The following is a 15,192-nucleotide window of genomic DNA, read 5'->3' as shown; positions in this document are numbered from 1 at the left end:
TTTGATAAGTAACAGTAACCCTATCACTGAATGTAAAATGGTCTGTTCTAATTCTTTTGTTTTTCCTGATTTATTTTCATTTGAAATGTTATCTGCCTTCTAGATTTCCCCTTTGAACACTCCCATTCCACCCCTTCGTCTGCCTCCATGCTGTTGCTTTACCATACATCCACCCACTACACTTTTCTGTGTAGCCCTGTTGTCTTGGAACTCACTGTGTAGACCAGAGTGGCCTCAAAATCAGAAATCTGCCCGCCTCTGCCTCCCGAGTGCTGGGATTAAAGGTATGTGCCACCACTGCCTGGCACTCCAAATGTTTTTAAGTGTGCTGTGTGTATGCCTAGTGCTCAGCAAGGCCAGGAGAGGGTTCTTGGGTCTACAGACACCTCTAACCTAGGTTTTCTACAAGAGCAGCAAGTGTATTTTTTTTTGGAAGAAGAGAAAGACAGAAACAGAGACACAGAGACACATACACACACACTCACACACACACACACACACACATATATATATAATATATATATATATATATATATATATATATATATATATATATATATATATATATATATATAGAGAGAGAGAGAGAGAGAGAGAGAGAGAGAGAGAGGGGGGGGTACCCAGAGAGAAAGAGAGACAGAGACAAAGAGAGTCAGAGTTTATGCAACCCTGACTGTCCTGGAACTCACATGACTATTTTGACATCTTCTTGTCTTAATTCTATTTCATAATTTGCTTAGAAAGTCCTTACCCTTCTACTCCCCAATAGTCATGTCTCCCTTGGCAAAACACTTGAGATTTCCATGGCCTTGATCATAATCTAGATATATTAAACAAAATAATTATTATAAACCAAAATAAATGAAGAAAGTATAAGCTAAAAATAACTGTCAGGTTATGTCTGAGGTAATTACTATGCTCGCCAGAAATGAATTTTTCAAGGTTACTCTGGCCCTCATCAAACTTTGATGTGAGTTGGTCTTTGTGATTTTTGCCTCTAAAAATGTTGTTCCCCTGAGCTTAGGTGCCAAGAAACTCTGTGGCATGAGCCTGCTCTTTGATGCTGGCTAGTAAAGGATGCACATTCCTGTGGGTCATGGGCTTTGAGATAAGGTTTCATGTGGAGCCCTGCCTGTACTCTAGCCAGCTTTACAGACCTGGCTGACCTGAAAATCACAGAAATCCACCTGCATCTATCACCCAAGTGCTGAGTTTTTTAATTAGGTATTTTCTTCATTTACATTTCCAATGCTATCCCAAATGTCCCCCACCAGCTCCCTCACCCACTCCCCCACCCACTGCCCCACTCACCCACTCCCTCTTCTTGGCCCTGGCGTTCCCCTGTACTGAGACATATAAAGTTTGCAAGACCGATGGGCCTCTCTTTCCAATGATGGCCTACTAGGCCATCTTATGATACATATGCAGCTAGAGACACGAGATCTGGGGGGTACTGGTTAGTTCATATTGTTTTTCCACCTAAAGGGTTGCAGACCCCTTCAGCTCCTTGGGTATTTTCTCTAGTTCCTCCATTGGTCACTGTGATCCAACCAATAGCTGACTGTGAGCATCCACTTTTTTGTGTCCTAGGGCCCAGCATAGCCTCACAAGAGACAGATATATCAGGGTCCTTTCAGCAAAATCTTGTTAGTGTATGCAATGGTGTCAACGGTTGGAGGCTGATTATGGGATGGATCCCCACATATGGCAGTCATCCTTTCGTCTCACCTCCAAACTTTGTCTCTGTAACTCCTTTCATGGTTGTTTTGTTCCCAATTCTAAGAAGAGGCAAAGTGTCCACATTTTGGTCTTCATTCTTCTTGAGTTTCATGTGTTTTGCAGATTGTATCTTATATCTTGTGTATAGTAAGTCTCTGGGATATTATCCACTTATATGTGAGTACATATCATTTGAGTTCCTTTGTGATTGGGTTACGTCAATCAGGATGATGCCCTCCAGGTCCATCCATTTGGCTAGGAATTTCATAAATTCCCTCTTTTTAATAGCTGAGTAGTACTCCATTGTGTAAATGTACCACATTTTCTGTATCCATTCCTCTGTTGAGGGACATCTGGGTTCTTTCCAGCTTCTGACTATTATAAATAATGCTGCTATGAACATAGTGGAGCATGTGTCCTTCTTACTAGTTGGAACATCTTCTGGACATATGCCCAGAAGCGGTATTGAGGTATCCACTGGTTGTACTTTTCAGTTTTCTGAGATATCACCAGACTGATTTCCAGTGTGGTTGCACAAGCTTGCAATCACACCAACAATGGAGGAGTGTTCCTCTTTCTCCACATCCTCGCTAGCATCTGCTGTCACCTGAATTTTTGATCTTAGTCATTCTGACTGGTGTGAGGTGGAATCTCATAGTTGCTTTGATTTGCATTTCCCTGATTATTAAGGATGTTGAACATTTTTTCAGGTTCTTCTGAGCCATTCGTTATTCCTCAGGTGAGAATTCTTTGTTTAGCTCTGAGCCCCAATTTTTAATGGGGTTATTTGACTTTCTGGAGTCTACCTCCTTGAGTTCTTTATATATATTGGATATTAGTCCCCTATCTGATTTAGGATAGGTAAAGAACCTTTCCCAATCTGTTGGTGGCTTTTTGCCTTATTGACGATGTATTTTGCCTTATAGAAGCTTTGTATTTTTATGAGGTCCCATTTGTCAATTCTCGATCTTACAGCACAAGCCATTGCTCTTCTATTCAGGAATTGTTCAACTGTGTCCATATTTTCGAGCTTTTCTCCATTTTCTCCTCTATAAGTTTCACTGTCTCTGGTTTTATGTGGAGTTCCTTGATCCACTTAGATTTGACTTTATTACAAGGAGATAAGAATGCAACAATTTGCATTCTTCTACATGATAACTGCCAGTTGTGCACCAGCATTTGTTGAAAATGCTGTCTTTTTTCCACTGGATGTTGTTAGCTCCCTTTTTAAAGATAAAGTGACCATAGGTGTGTGGGTTCATTTCTGGGTCAATTCTATTCCTTTGTTCTACTTGTCTGTTGCTATACCAGTTCCATGCAGTTTTTATCACAATTGATCTGTAGTACAGCTTTGTGTTGGGCATGGTGATTCCCCTAGAGGTTCTTTTTATCCTTGGGAAGAGTTTTTGCCATCCTAGGTTTTTTGTTATTCCAGATGAATTTACAGATTGCCCTTTCTAATTCATTGAAGAATTGAGTTGGAATTTTGATGGGGATTGCATTGAATCTGTAGAATGCTTTTGGCAAGAAAGTCATTTTTGCTATATTGATCCTGCCAATCCATGAGCATGGGAGATCTTTTCATATTCTGAGATCTTCTTTAATTTCTTTCTTCAGAAACTTGAAGTTCTTATCATTCAGATCTTTCACTTCCTTAGTTAGAGTCATGCCAAGGTATTTTATATTATTTGTGACTATTGTGAATGGTGTTGTTTCCCTTATTTATTTCTCAGACTGTTTATCCTTTTTGTAGAGAAAGGCCATTGACTTGTTCGAGTTAATTTTATATCCAGCTACTTCACTGAACCTGTTTATCAGTTTAGATTCTCTTTGGTGGAATTTTTAGGGTCACTTATATATACTATCATATCATCTGCAAAAAGTGATATTTTGACATCTTCCTTTCCAAATTGATCTACTTTTGTTGTCAAACTGCTCTGGCTAGGAAATCAAATACTATGATGAATAGATATGGAGAAAGTGGACAGCCTTGTCTAGTCCCTGATTTACATGGGATTGCTTCCAGCTCCTCACCATTTAGTTTTATGTTGGCTACTGCTTTGCTGTAGAATGTTCTATTATGTTTATGTATGGGCCTCAAATTTCTGATCTTTCCAGGACTTTTATTATGAATGAATGTTGGATTATGTCAAATGCTTTCTCAGCATCTAATGAGATGATCATGTGGTCTTTGTCTTTGAGTTTGTTTATATACTGGATTACGTTGATGGATTTCCATATTTTGAACCATCCCTGCATCCCTGGGATGAAACCTACTTGGTCAGGAAGGATGATTGTTTTGATGTGTTCTTGGATTCAGTTAAGGAGAATTTTGTTGAGTATTTTTGCATCGATATTCATAAGGGAAATTGGTCTGAAGTTCTCTATCTTTGTTGGATCTTTGTGTGGTTTACGTATCAGAGTAATTGTGGCTTCACAGAATGAATTAGATAGAGTACTTTCTGCTTGTAATTTGTGGAATAGTTTGTGGAGAACTGGAATTAGATCTTCGTGAAGGTCTGATAGAATTCTGCATTAAATTCATCTGGTCCTGTGCCTTTTTTGGTTGGGAGACTATTAATGACTGCTTCTATTACTTTAGGGGATATGGGACTGTTTAGATCATTAAACTGATCTTGATCTAACTTTGGTACTTGGGATCTGTCTTCAAATTTGTCCATTTCATCCAGGTTTCCCAGTTTTGTTGAGTATAGCCTTTTGTAGAAGGATCTGATTGTGTTTTGGATTTCTTCAGTATCTGTTTTTGTCTCCCTTTTCATTTCTGACTTTGTTAATTAGGATGCTCTCCCTGTGCCCTCTAGAGAGTTTCTCAAAGCGTTTATCTATCTTGTTGATTTTCTCAAAGAACCATCTCCTCCTTTGGTTGATTCTTTAAATAGTTCTTGTTTCCACTTGTTTAATTTTGCCCCTGAGTTTGATTATTTCCTGCTGTCCACTCCTCTTGGGTGAATTTGCTTCCTTTTATTCTAAAGCTTTTAGGTGTGTTGTCAAGCTGCTAATGTGTGCTCTCTCTAGTTTCTTTTTGGAGGCACTCAGAGCTATGAGTTTCCCTCTTAGAAATGCTTTCATTGATTTGCATAAGTTTGGGTATGTTGTGGCTTCATTTTCATTAAACTCTAGAAAGTCTTTAATTTCTTTCTTTATTCCTTCTTTGACCAAGGTATCATTTAAAAAAATCTTAAAAAGAAAAAAAAAATCTTAAAAAAAAGAGTCCTGCTGGTATACTTCACAGGGTCACCACCCCATCCTCCACCCTTGATATCTGCCTTGGGTGTCCCCCTCCTTAGGAAGAGAGGGACAGACTCTGACTTGGGGTTAGGACATGGGGCTGAGGTCTGGGGTGGGGTCTGTCTGGGGTCTGCCAGAAGGACAGACACAGCCCTGGAGGTGCCCAGGGCTGGCTGGGACAAGTGGTCAACGTGAGGGAGGGAGGGAGATGGGACCAGGACAGAGACAGAGACAGTCGGGGGAGGCAGGGCGGAAGCATGGGCCAGGCAGATGTCTCTCAGTCTGGGCACTGGAAGAAAGGATGGCGAGACAGAGAGACAGAGAGACCCAGGCTAAGGTCAGGCAGGCCGCGTCAGAAGGAAAGAAGGGAGCTTGGAGACAGACAGCCCCGGGGACAGCTAGACACAAGGAAGCAGGGATGATGCCTCTCGGTCTGACATGGACTCAGGCGTGGTCCCCGATGAGAAGGGAGAAGGGAACCAGGGGTACAGACAGACACAGAGACATGAGCTGCATGGGCAACGGTAAAGGCCAGGCAGCCTGGTTCTGGAAGAAAGGAGAAGGGAGAAAAGGGAGAACTGGGACAGACAGACTGGGGCCTCTCGGTCGGACATGGACTCTGGCTTGGTCCCCAGTGACAAGGGGAAAGGAAGGAGAAGGGAGAACGAGAACCAGGGGGCTGTGGGACTCATGGAAGCCGGGTTGGGTCTCTCACTGGCAGACCAATGCCAGGCAGCCCCAGATGGAAAGGAGGAGCAGAGAGAGACATAGAGAAGATGAACAGAGAGAGAGAGAGAGAGAGAGACAGACAGAGAGAGCCTCTGTTCCTGCACTTCTACAGGTACAATGGGAGCAAGGGGCACGGATCTGAGCCGCAGCCCGCCCAGTAAATCAGGCGGCCTGGCCACACCGTTTTCCCAAAACTCTGACCTGTGCTCAGGGCCCAGATTCGTCCCCTTGAGCCAAAGAACCAGGGGAGTAGTGGCATTTTTCACTACTGGGTGGCAAGAAAGATCGGCTCTAGGCCCTATACACACTACATCTCCCATGAGTACCTGGACCCGACTTCCTGTTCAACATGGAGGCACTTCCTGTTGGTTTGCAGTCACACTATATAGCCACCAGGTGGCAATAGAGAGCGGGTCTAGGACAAACACACACACTAACTACATCTCCCATGAACACCTGGGACGCACTTCCTGTTCAAAATAGAGGCACTTCCTGTCGACTTGCACCAAGACCAAAGTAAATATGTGAGAAAATGGTTTATTTATTTATCTAACTTTGTCATAGTACATTTAATGAAGTCAAGGAATGAATTTGGATGCAAGAACTCCATGAAAGCAAGTGGAATAATATTGAATACCGGCTTCAAGTCCATGTTGTATGCAGTGCCCTTTCTTGTAACTCAAGGACAGTGTTGCTAGATGTGGCACTGTTCACAGACAGTAAGGTAATCTCATATTAATCATTAATTAAGTACATAGCTTAAACACACAACCACAGGTCAGAATGATGGTACCCATTTCTCAATTGAGATTCCCAGTTCTCAGCATATTCATGTTTACAGTCCTGTTTGTAAGTACACATCGGTATATTACTAACATTTTTTTTTATATGATGAAATACTACTTTTGTTAAATGAAGAGTAAGATAAGTTGAATATCATCTAACATTTTCATACCATGAAAGTTTCAATAAAGCAATTTACCTTTGCGGTTCAGTATAAAATTTGAATCTGGTCTAATTAAAATAGCATAACACTTTGGGACAAAGATACACATTAGCAACCCTGCACTAGAAGCCAAGATGGAGAAAACCTCCACAACCACCATGACCCTCCCCCTGGTGCTGTGGTAGACAGGGAGGAAGGTGATCCAGACACTGCAGAACACCAGCATGCTGAAAGTTAGGAACTTGGCTTCATTGAATGTGTCAGGAAGATTCCTAGCCAAGAAAGCCAAAGTGAAGCTTTCCAGAGCCAAGGAGCCCAAGTATCCCAGGACAACGTGGAAGGCAATGACTGAGCCTTTATTGCAAAGAATGACAATCTTCCCAAGTTCAGATTGTATATCTCTGTCAATAAAGGGAGGAGATGTTACCAACCAGATTCCACAGAGAACGAGTTGGATTAGGGTACAAATGGGAATGACCAACTTAGGTGCCCCTGTTACCAACATCCCTCTCATTCTTCTTCCTGGAGTAGTGAGCTTGAAAGCCATGACCACAGTTATTGTTTTGGCCAACACTGTAGAAACAGCCACAGTGAAAAATACTCCAAATGTGGTCTGCTGCAAGATGCAGGTGATCTGATTGGGATGTCCAATGAAGAGCAGGGAGCAGAGGAAGCAGAAGACAAGAGAGATGAGCAGGATGTAGCTGAGAATGCGGTTATTGGCCTTCACAATGGGAGTATCATTGTACTTCACAAATGTGACAAGGACTAGAATTGTGATGGCCGAGAAGGACAGTGCCATGCAGCCTAGAGCCATCCCCAGTGGATCTTCATAAGCCAGAAATGATACAGCTCTTGAGAGACAGTAGGTTTGCTCTACGTTGGCATACTTATCATCTGGACACTTCACACACTGTTCCATATCTGCTGGCAAATGTAAATAAACCCGTATAAGATATCATAATTACATAGGTAATAATTTTATATTTGTGTTATTCATAAGATATATCAATAAATAATTTGTTGTTGAGCATCTATTCCATTCCTTTTTGCTGTAGAACCACGAACTTAAGATTGCTCTTTATTAACCTATGTTTGTGATTGAACAAAACACCATCATATGAAGTAGAACAGAAAAAAATAATTATTAAATAAAAACAAAATATGATGACTAATAATAATAATAATTATTATTATTTCAGATTATTTAATTCCTCCAAACATAAATGCACTATTCACAGACATGGGTAGTATGCAGACATCTTTGTTGATACCACTTGATGAAGTGCATCATGTATTTTGTTTTCTTTGTGGGTATGCCCTTTGTCTGTATACATACCTAGGAACCAGAACATACAATTACTCATGCAAGTACTATTTGCATAAAGGAATATTTTCTTTCTTGAATTAATATGCCTCATATACATATACATGTACCTCTCATTGTTTTACAATCTCTTTCTTCACAAATACACACTCCAAGCTCCATGTCATAAAGGCTATGGTTGTCCATATTCATCCCTCTTTCCTTAGAGAGGGAGTGACTGAAGATAAGCAGTATCCCATCTGTTGCTGCATTCTTCAAAACTTCACTCTTGTTCTAACTCTTTAACAGGAAATTATTAATCCATTAAGCCATCTAAGTTCTTAAAATATATTCCATTAAACAACAAGTGTTACCCTGAGCATCCAGTCTTTGTCAGGGACTAAGCTCTGTGATGGAAGGAAAGATTATGGACTGATCAGCTAGTCAAGTTTACCTGTACAACGAATCAAAGAAAAATAAACCTGTGCATAGATTATGCCTAAAATGTTTCTTTTAAAAATTGTTACACAGGTAGGTCCCCCTAAAGGTTTTCTATATAATATAAAACCAGTAACCATCATATTGTGAGAAAAAACCTTGCTTGAAGAAGATATTGTAAATTATTTGCTGGGTCCAAACGAAGTGGGTATTATTTAACTGATTAAGTTCTGAAACATGGAGATTTTAGGTCTTCAGTTTGCATTTAGGCCATATTGTATTCCTAGTTTGGTAATACAGGTATTAAAATTCAACAATTTTTCTCCTGCATGCAAGCATGTACCTGTTTCATTGGAAACCTCATTTTCTGGGCATTGAACACAATCAAAGCAGCAGTCTGCTGTTTCTTTCTGATGAATTTTCCTGAATCCTGCAGTACAGGCAACACTACACACAGAGGATGGAACCTGAAGAAGTGAATAAATATTATATAATATGCGTGTGAGTGAGTGTGTATAGATCACATATTTGTCAAATGAATAATGACCCATAGATTGATACATGGGACACTAACAGGTATGATTATACATATTCCTCTGATATTACTTATTCTTCTGTATTACTTAAGGGTATCAGGCGCATTGTTAGTTTATATTTTCCTGCAGTGCACTGAATGTCACACAATATTTACTATATCATGTAATATTATATATGTAACATTCAGGTTGTAGCAATTTAAATTTTTTTCTTCCTAAACTGATCAATCCAAAAGAACGTTTATGTGACACCTGCTTTTCTCCCATGATTTATAAATTACAAAAAATTAAAAAGTAAAAAAGAATAGTGAGCTGTATAGGGGGAAATGTTAGGGGAAATGGGTAAATCTAAGAAGAGTAGTTTGATGACTATGACCAAAATAAGTTAGGTAAGACTTCCATAAATTTAACAAAGTTTTCCTAAGTGTAAAAGAACTTGAACACACTATCCCTTCCCCTTTCTCCCATGGGTCTATGAGGGAGCTCACCCACCCACACACTCCTGCCTCACCACCCTAGCATTCCCCTCTGCTAGGGCACGAAGCCTTCACAGGACTAAAGGACTCCCCTTCTACTGATGCCAGATAAGGCAATCCTCCACAAAGGAGGGGAAAACAGGATGTTGGATAACATTTGAAATGTAAATAAGTTTTTTTAATCCAAAATATATAAATAAAAAAAAAACCTTGAATCTGGAGAAGCAATTAAGTTAATGAATACATGCTATAGTTAAGTAGGCTATACATTATTTCACACGGAATCAGAAAATTCCATGGGTCATATATAGTTACAAAATTTTAATTAATTATATGTAAATATATGCTATATTATAAATTTATCAAATTTATTCATATATTGTGGTTGAATTGGCATATGGGTGCTATTGAACATGAAATCCAGAGGACATTAATCGTTCTATGCCCAGATTAACATGAAGTTAAGAGTTATCAAATATTGATGATTTTAACTAAGAATGGCCTTTTGAAAGAGTAGCAATTGGTGTTAACCACAGAGTCTCATATTTAAAAATCTACATATCCTGAAAAATTAAAATTATGGTATACCCACTGATGTTCCTCCCATGGCCCATTCCAAACCATCAAATATATGAAGTTGTTGACTCTTTGGAAAGCAAGGTATATAGCTTCCTATTTTCACTTTTAATCCAAGGCCTTGTGGAAAATTCCAAATGATGAAAATATCATACTCTGTACACTGATTTTCCCTATTCTTCATGTTCACCAGTTCTCCAACAGGGTTTGTAAATACCCTGGTTTTCATCAAGGAAGACACCTAGAAGAGATTCATGCTTACATATGCATATCAATAAAGGTAATGCCAAGTTGAGAATTTTCCCTTTTTTCTTAATGATTGTCAGAAAAGAGAGCTATATTGAAATAAACCTGTGTAGTAAAAAACTGTACACAATTGATAATTGAAAATATATATGCTTCATATTAATATTTGATGGTAAAATGTTCTAGAAAAAATGATTACCAGATAGCAAGTAACATGGTGTGTTTGTGCTTGTGTGTGTGTGTGTGTGCCTGTGTGAACATGTTTGTAAAAAATGATTTTAAAAAATGAAGCCATGTATGTGAGAATGAAGGGGAAGTCTGAATGACTGAAAATTGTGAAAATAAAAAAGTTGGAGTTCATGTACATACAGTGTACACATATAAAATGAACATAAACTTAATAAAATGGGAAGTCTTAATCATTTATGTTTCTGTAAATTGTTAATTTAAGTGAATAACTATTAACCACAGCCCATGTATCAATTTTTGAGACACTACATTTTAGAAAAATATTCAGTCTTGTCATCACTTAAGACTTTTATGATAAAACTCTTGGCTCCTATTTTAATTTTGAACTCATTTGGTGAAATTTTGAGAAACATTTTCACAAAACTCACTGATATTCATATAAATGTAATGCCTCCTATTAAATATTATCTTTGTTCATGATATTCATCCATGTAAAAGAATCATTAGGGACTTTTGCAGTATAGAAATCATTGCACTGAGAGAATAATCTCTAACAAATATACAGTTGTTTCTCTGGTTCCATTTAAAAGATCACATTGATATATCTAAGTATAATGAAATGTAAGTCTTTACCTGCTGACAAGCAGTGAAAGGTCTTTTGTGTTCTGCCTTTTTCTGAGACTCTACTTGTTGAAGAATGTGTTCATGGTAGGTGTGGGCCGCAGCATAAACAGCATTGTACAGATTGTAACCTTCATCACTCATGGCCATATCATAGCTGTGCAGTGCTGTCCATTCCAATGTGTTGTTGAACATAATATGATGCATTTTAATGCTGTTCTTGGAGATTGAACAATTAAAATAATTCCATTCCAGTATAGTATGAGAAATATCTTTTAGGTATTTGACTGTGTTCATTGTTTGCATAAAATTCCTAAATTTAGGAATCTCAACTTTGTGGTGTGCAAAAGTGATAGTTCCATGGAAGAGATTAAATGTGTATTCTTTTTGATTTGTGATGACATCCCATTGTGAGGTTGTGATCCAGATTCTCTGAGCACCTAACTCTTCCCATCTTCTAAAGCTGACTTCTAGAGTAGAGTTCATTTCACCATAAATGATAACAACCTTTGCTGAAGATGTCATAATTTGGTTATCATATATTGTAGCTCTTGTCATGTATACCTCCATGTTTTCTGGGATCATATTAACAAAAGCTAAACATATCTCATGCCTTTGGCTCTCTTCTCTTAAATCTGAGAGAAACTGAATACCCTGATCATCATCTGAGATGACCAGTCCTATCCAAGTCCATCTAAAATGAAACATCAAGGAGACCATGCCATGTGATAAATGTGTGTCCTTGGTGGCTACCTGATGGACATGGGACAGCCGGTCATGGTCGCGTAGGTTAGGATTAAATGGTCCAAAGAAAACCTAAAGGACGTAGAAGACAGGATGAAACTTCCAGTGAGGAATATGATTATTAGGATATTTGGACTCATATACATGTAATGCTACTCACCTTCCAGAACTCTAGATAAGAACAGTAAGATTGTACTATACACATCATGTATTATTCCTATTAGATTCTAGACTATTTCTGACAAGTCTAAAATTCGTAGAACACAATTTTACCTGTATGCACAGTACATCTATGAACTGATTATTTAATTTGTATATACACATACACACACACACACACACACACACATATATATATAATGTGTATGTATGTGTGTGTATTTGTGTAGCAGCACACCCACAAATGCATTCTTTCCAAGTTTTCTTGTAGGCACCTGTAAATGTAATTTAATGTTCTTAACCCATTCAGTGTCACAATTTCTTACCAGTGGCATTGAAGAATGCATTGCCAGTTTTAAGGATGTTTTCCATTATGGTCCTGTCAGACCTATCATACATGAATCATCTAGATAACAGAAATAATTAACAAAATTCATATGTCCTTTGATTTGTGTATATTCTTGATCCAGATTTTTCAATAAATCATGACAGTTTCCACCAATGATGGAGAACATCAAAGTCATGTTGGGTAAAAGATAAGGATTCTTGTTGATCTCATCGGTAGCAAAAAACATTACCAGAAGAAGCTCATATTTACTTGCTGCAATTCTAAAACAAGGCATAGTGATGAAAAGGGAGATGTTTGAAATACGAAATTTCAAATACTGTAAGATTTGTAATACGAGATATGTTAAATTTGCCTCCCAAGTGCGGGGATTAAAGGCGTGAGCCACCACTGCCCGGCCAGACTAATTATTTTAGGATATATTTCATTTAATTTTATTAATCCATTTCAAGATATATATACAAAATGACACGTTATACCATATGACCAGAATATTATCCTTTAGGGTGTTGTACACATCTACTTAATGTTACCTTTTAGTGTGTTCTTACTATTTCTATTTTTTAAAAAATTTTCAACTCTCATTCCTTCATAATCTGCAGCCACTAATGATAACATCTCACTCTTTGGACCTCAGACCCAAAACCCACATTGAGAACAGGTTCTTTTCCACAAGAATTACTATGATTCTCCTAGATTTATCTTTTCAGACCTCAGATGTAGAGATTAAGTCCAGAATTTTACCTAGGTATCCAGGGCACATGACATAGGATGAGTGGAAAGGAATTGTGAATATATATTAACTACTAAATAATAATAAAATTACTGAGTAATTAGTAGAAATATTGACCTTGTATCTGATAGTGATAATAAACCTAATCTGAGCTTGTGCATTTGTGTAATTGGATAAAAAGATTATTCTGATAACAGAATATAATCTAGCATTCTTTTACCACATTCAGTATCAAATTCAGGATTGCAGGAAGAGGCTCATTTAAAGACTATTTTATAAAGCAAAGTTTAAGTATATTCACAAATATATAAGTAATGTTATATATTTAACCAGGTATAGTAGACCAACCCATACACAAATATTTCAATGAAACAATGCATGTTCATCTGTTGGAAACCCGAATTAGGTAATACTTTTATGAAAGCATTTAGATGCATGATCATATTGAGGCATGGGCAGACAATTGAATATAGGCAGTGATGCAGTCTCTTCATATTGAGTTCTAGACAAAGGAGGGAATTGTGAATTCAAGGCAGATGAAAACATATCTTTCAACATATATTATCAAAAAAGCCTCACAGAGAGAATCTAGACCTTCACATTGTCCAGCACTGTGAACTTGAGTATAATTGCACTAAAACTATACTAAACTGTGACACATTTCAAAGTATTAAAATAGTTATTGATATAAAAATTCATTTTCAGGGGTTCTTCAAGTTACATGGTGAGGAAGAGAACAGAACCCACAGTTTGTATATACAGCTAAATATTTCAAACGATTGACATTGATACATTAAATAAAGTTAAGGCTTACCTAAAATTTGAAAATAAATTAAAAAAATTACTATTAGTATAAGATTTTTCAGTTGGCCAAAGGTAAAAATGACACTCCCTTTGCAAATATCCATCATTATCTTCACTATTCTTTATCCTCCAAAAGCAACTGGGTTCAGTCAAACAGCACAAGATGAGAGAAAACTTCAGAAACAAAAATGAAATAGTGAAAGCACAGACCTTCTTCATGTCTGCTAGGATCTAAGATGAAGCTGTTGTGAAATCCGTTTCTGATGTAGAAAGACATCACACACACAGTTACACCTATGTGTCTGTTTGAAAGATACCTCTGTCTGGAGATCCACTTATTATATTCACAGTTCCTTTCCATTCCTCCTATGTCAGGCTCCCTAGATACATAGGGAAAATTCTGGCCTCAGGCTCTACATCTGAGCTCTGAAATGTTTTCATCAACATATTTTTGAAAACATGTTTTGAGATCATATTTTCTACCCTCAGGGGTCATGACTGTATTCATGTGCATAGCATAAATCTCAAGGACAATCTTCTCCTGCATGGCTCATACCTGACCATGTGTCAACAGCCATTATGCACAAACACAATGGAATTCATCAGAAGTTCTACACTGTGACAGAAGTTGAGAAGGTCATAAAAGTTGCATATTACTTAGATGCTGAGTATAATCATGGAACATTATGTAACACATTGTCTAGTTTAGGGAAGGGCAGTCTCACATGCAACATTGAGCCTGGAGTTGACCATGCTCCCTGTTGTTCATATACTATTGTTTGCCACACATGTTTCCAAAATCTCCTCAAACTTCCCGTGATTCCTGCCATCTGGAGAACATGTCAATATGCTAAATCCAAAAATACCTGAATTTTAAAGATTCAACACTCATCTGGTCAAATATCAGTACCTGTGCAGACATTCACTGATATGCTGAACTTTTTCCTGATAATCAGTCCCTGGCAGTCAATGACATTTGATTAAACATTTCTTTGATTGATGTATGTTCACACCTCATTAAGAAGTTAGAAGCTAATTTCATATATTTTGCTCATGGGAGAGAATTTAGGTGTCATTTAAGAGGTAGAATTTTATTGCTAATGCTGGTATATTCCTCATACTTTTCATTTATTTCTACTTGGCATTTATTTTGAAATATTTGTATTTAGATTACATTTCAATAACATTGATGTTAGCTGCTAAGCTAATATATGTAATTTAGTTAGATTGCAATGAGTGACAAAGATGAAGGATTGATTTGATTTGTTATTTTTTTAACTACCTTATATTTTTGTTCAAAATATCCATACTGAATTAAGTGAGTCTTACACGTCATTTTTGGAATGGTTGGTATGTCACGGTCTTATAATAAAGT

General features: G+C 37.7%; 1 protein-coding gene across 1 annotated transcript; it reads right to left on the bottom strand.

Annotated features, from left to right (window-relative positions):
• Positions 1–6,620: 6,620 nt before the first annotated feature.
• On the bottom strand, positions 6,621–14,108 carry LOC147000044 (vomeronasal type-2 receptor 116-like). The gene is given in 6 exon segments (XM_085834292.1): positions 6,621–7,570; positions 8,731–8,854; positions 9,992–10,216; positions 11,044–11,847; positions 12,261–12,543; positions 13,828–14,108. Coding segments are annotated over 6 exon segments (2,553 nt in total). The 5' UTR covers positions 14,037–14,108; the 3' UTR covers positions 6,621–6,662.
• Between the last annotated feature and the right edge of the window lie 1,084 nt (positions 14,109–15,192).

This window comes from Mus caroli, unplaced genomic scaffold (genome assembly GCF_978045245.1).
Source record: "Mus caroli unplaced genomic scaffold, Mus_caroli_1 scaffold_22, whole genome shotgun sequence".
Taxonomy (NCBI): domain Eukaryota; kingdom Metazoa; phylum Chordata; class Mammalia; order Rodentia; family Muridae; genus Mus; species Mus caroli.
The sequence above is the reverse complement of the archived record's forward strand: the minus strand, read 5'-3'. Positions and strand labels throughout refer to the sequence as shown.